Consider the following 2,438-nt stretch of genomic DNA (forward strand, 5'->3'; position numbering starts at 1 on the left):
AGCAAGGAGCAGTTTAATGCTCGCCTTAACCGGGCTCGCAACCAGGTGGAATGTGCGTTTGGCCGTTTAAAGGGCAGATTCCGGTGCTTGCTCACACGCCTCGACATGGGGGAGACCAACATCCCCGAGGTGGTGGCCGCGTGTTGCGTCCTCCATAACCTCGTGGAGAGGAAAGGGGAGGCCTTCCTACCAGGGTGGGGGAGAGCTGCTGATGCCCAGGAGAGGCTCTTTGCCCAGCCCCGGACAGCTGCCATCTGCCAGGCTCACCGGTCTGCAGTTGGCATCCGGGAGGCCCTCCGGGACCAATTCTCCAGTGGAGGCCACTGAGTGCACTGAGGGGCTTCTGCCTGGGGACTGGGCCCTGGCCCCCAATAGAAGCTTCACTGCACAACCCATCTCCTGACCCAGTTTGGACACATCACTTACACCAGGGTGTGTTTCAAAATAAAATGTTCTCTTTACTTATTTATAATTTTGTACATATAATCAAACAATGTGGCAAAATAACAAAAATTTTCTTCATTTTTGTTGTTGCCAAACTATATACAATAAACAAACAGTGCCTTTAACCCTTTGTTTGTGCTTTAACTGGGGTGATGGGGGTGCTTGAAACCTGGAGGGGGGAAGGGGCCTGGAAACCTGGAGGGGGGAAGGGGATCAGGTTGAACGGGGCTTGGCAGATTTCCCTTTCCTGGCTGGGCCTCGTGTTTGGGGTGCTCCCCGGCTACGGGATCGGGTGATGCACCTGTCGGTTGGCTGGCTGCTGGGGGGCTCTTGGGACGTGGAAGCCTGGGGGAGAGGAGGGCCAGGGGGAGAGAGGGGCTGGGGAGCTGGGGGGGCTGGGGGAGAGGGAGGTCCAAGGGGGGAAAGGGCTGCTGTTGTGGAAGGGGGGTTTGGTGGGGTGGGGTCATGGGGTGCTGGAGGAGCAGGACCAGGCACAGCAGCAGGCAAGCCGCTGACCTCCCTCAGGGTGGCGTACAGCACCGTGCGCTGCAGGACCAGCTCATTCATGAGCCGATCACGCCACCTCTCCTCTGCCTCCGCCCTCTGGAGCAGGATGGCGTTCTGCTCCTGCACAGCCTCGACGTGCTGCCGGAGGATGTCGGCGTAGACACGCCTGTGTCTGCGGCTCCCATGTCTCCGAGGTGGAGATGGAGATGGAGGTGGGGCTGGGGTGCTGCGGCCCTCTTCCACGGCTGGTCCGGCTGTGGAGGAAAAGAAGAAGACACAATCAGTCCTATAAACTGGACTCTGTAGCACTTACAATACTAACAGGATGGTTTATTAGGGGATGAGCTTTCCAGGGCCAGACCCACTTCCTCAGATCAGAGTAACACGGCTACATTTCTATCACAATCAGTCATGTGTGCAACAGCTGTCCAAAAGGGCATGCCCTCTCCCTTGAGACAGGGGAAGCAGACATTCTGAAGGTCACACTGTGTGTGTGTGTGTGTGTGTGTGTGTGTGTGTGTGTGTGAGAGAGACCTGGGCATCAGCATGAGCATGACAGGTTTCCCTTGTGCATCACCCACTGTGCACCCACCCACCTACCTTCCCCTCCCCCCCCCCCGGGTGTGACACAAACTCACTGTACTCACCTGCTGCTTCCTCTCCCGTGCCAGATGACGCCTGGGAGGCCTCAGAGGTCTGGGTGACTGGCTCCAGGGTGAGGGTCGCCGTCTCCTCGGTGTCCTCCTCCTCTGGGCCCATGTCCCCGTCTCCAGACTGCTGTAGCTCCCGCTCTGGAGCGTCCACCACCGGGTCTGCCAGTCCGGACTGCACGAACCGCCGTGGTGTGCGTGCTTCTGCACTGCCACCCAGGATCTGGTCCAGCTCGGGGTAGTAGGGGCAGTAGTGGGGGGCTGCCCCAGAACGGGAGCTCTCCTCCCTGGCTTTGGCGTAGCCCTGCCGCAGCTCTTTTACCTTTGAGCGCACCTGGTCCTGGGTGCGGGGGTAGTGGCCCTTCTGGGCCAGGGCTTCAGCCATGCGGCCATAAATGTCGGCATTTCGCCGCCGGCTTTTGAGGGCCTGTAAGGCCTCCTCCTCTCCCCACAGCTCCAGCAGGCTCTTTATCTCTGCGCCGGACCAGGATGGTGCCTGGCGCTTGGAGCCCTTGGCTGGGTCCCCAGAAGGCTCGGAGGAAGGGCCAGGACGCTCTTGGGGCTGTGACATGCTGCAGCAAGGTCGCCGTGTGCTCTGGCTCCTTGTCTGCAACAAGTGGCTGTGAGGGTGCGCCTGTCCCTTTAAGGAATGGCTGCAGCCAGGAACCACAGACGTGCAACCCATGGCCCAGATTGTCCACCAGGGCTTGTTCCTGGAGGCCAATAATTTCGAAAGAAAGGGCTCCCCCCGTCCAGACTCACGTTCTTTCGACGGATCTCCCTCGAAAAAGGCGTTCTTCCTCGTGAAACGAGGTTTACCGCCGTCGAAAGAAAAGC

The 2,438-nt window shown here is 59.3% G+C and overlaps 1 protein-coding gene across 1 annotated transcript; it reads right to left on the reverse strand.

Annotated features, from left to right (window-relative positions):
* Positions 1 to 605: 605 nt before the first annotated feature.
* LOC149525435 (uncharacterized) lies at positions 606 to 2,086 on the reverse strand. Its single transcript, XM_089776720.1, has 2 exons — positions 1,599 to 2,086; positions 606 to 1,205 (listed from the first exon to the last, which is right to left on the reverse strand). Exons 1-2 carry the CDS (start codon positions 1,984 to 1,986, stop codon positions 658 to 660), a joined length of 936 nt encoding a protein of 311 aa, XP_089632846.1. The 5' UTR covers positions 1,987 to 2,086; the 3' UTR covers positions 606 to 657.
* Positions 2,087 to 2,438: the final 352 nt, after the last annotated feature.

The sequence above is a fragment of the Pelodiscus sinensis genome, chromosome 2, assembly GCF_052426305.1.
Source record: "Pelodiscus sinensis isolate ZL-2025 chromosome 2, ASM5242630v1, whole genome shotgun sequence".
NCBI lineage: Eukaryota > Metazoa > Chordata > Testudines > Trionychidae > Pelodiscus > Pelodiscus sinensis.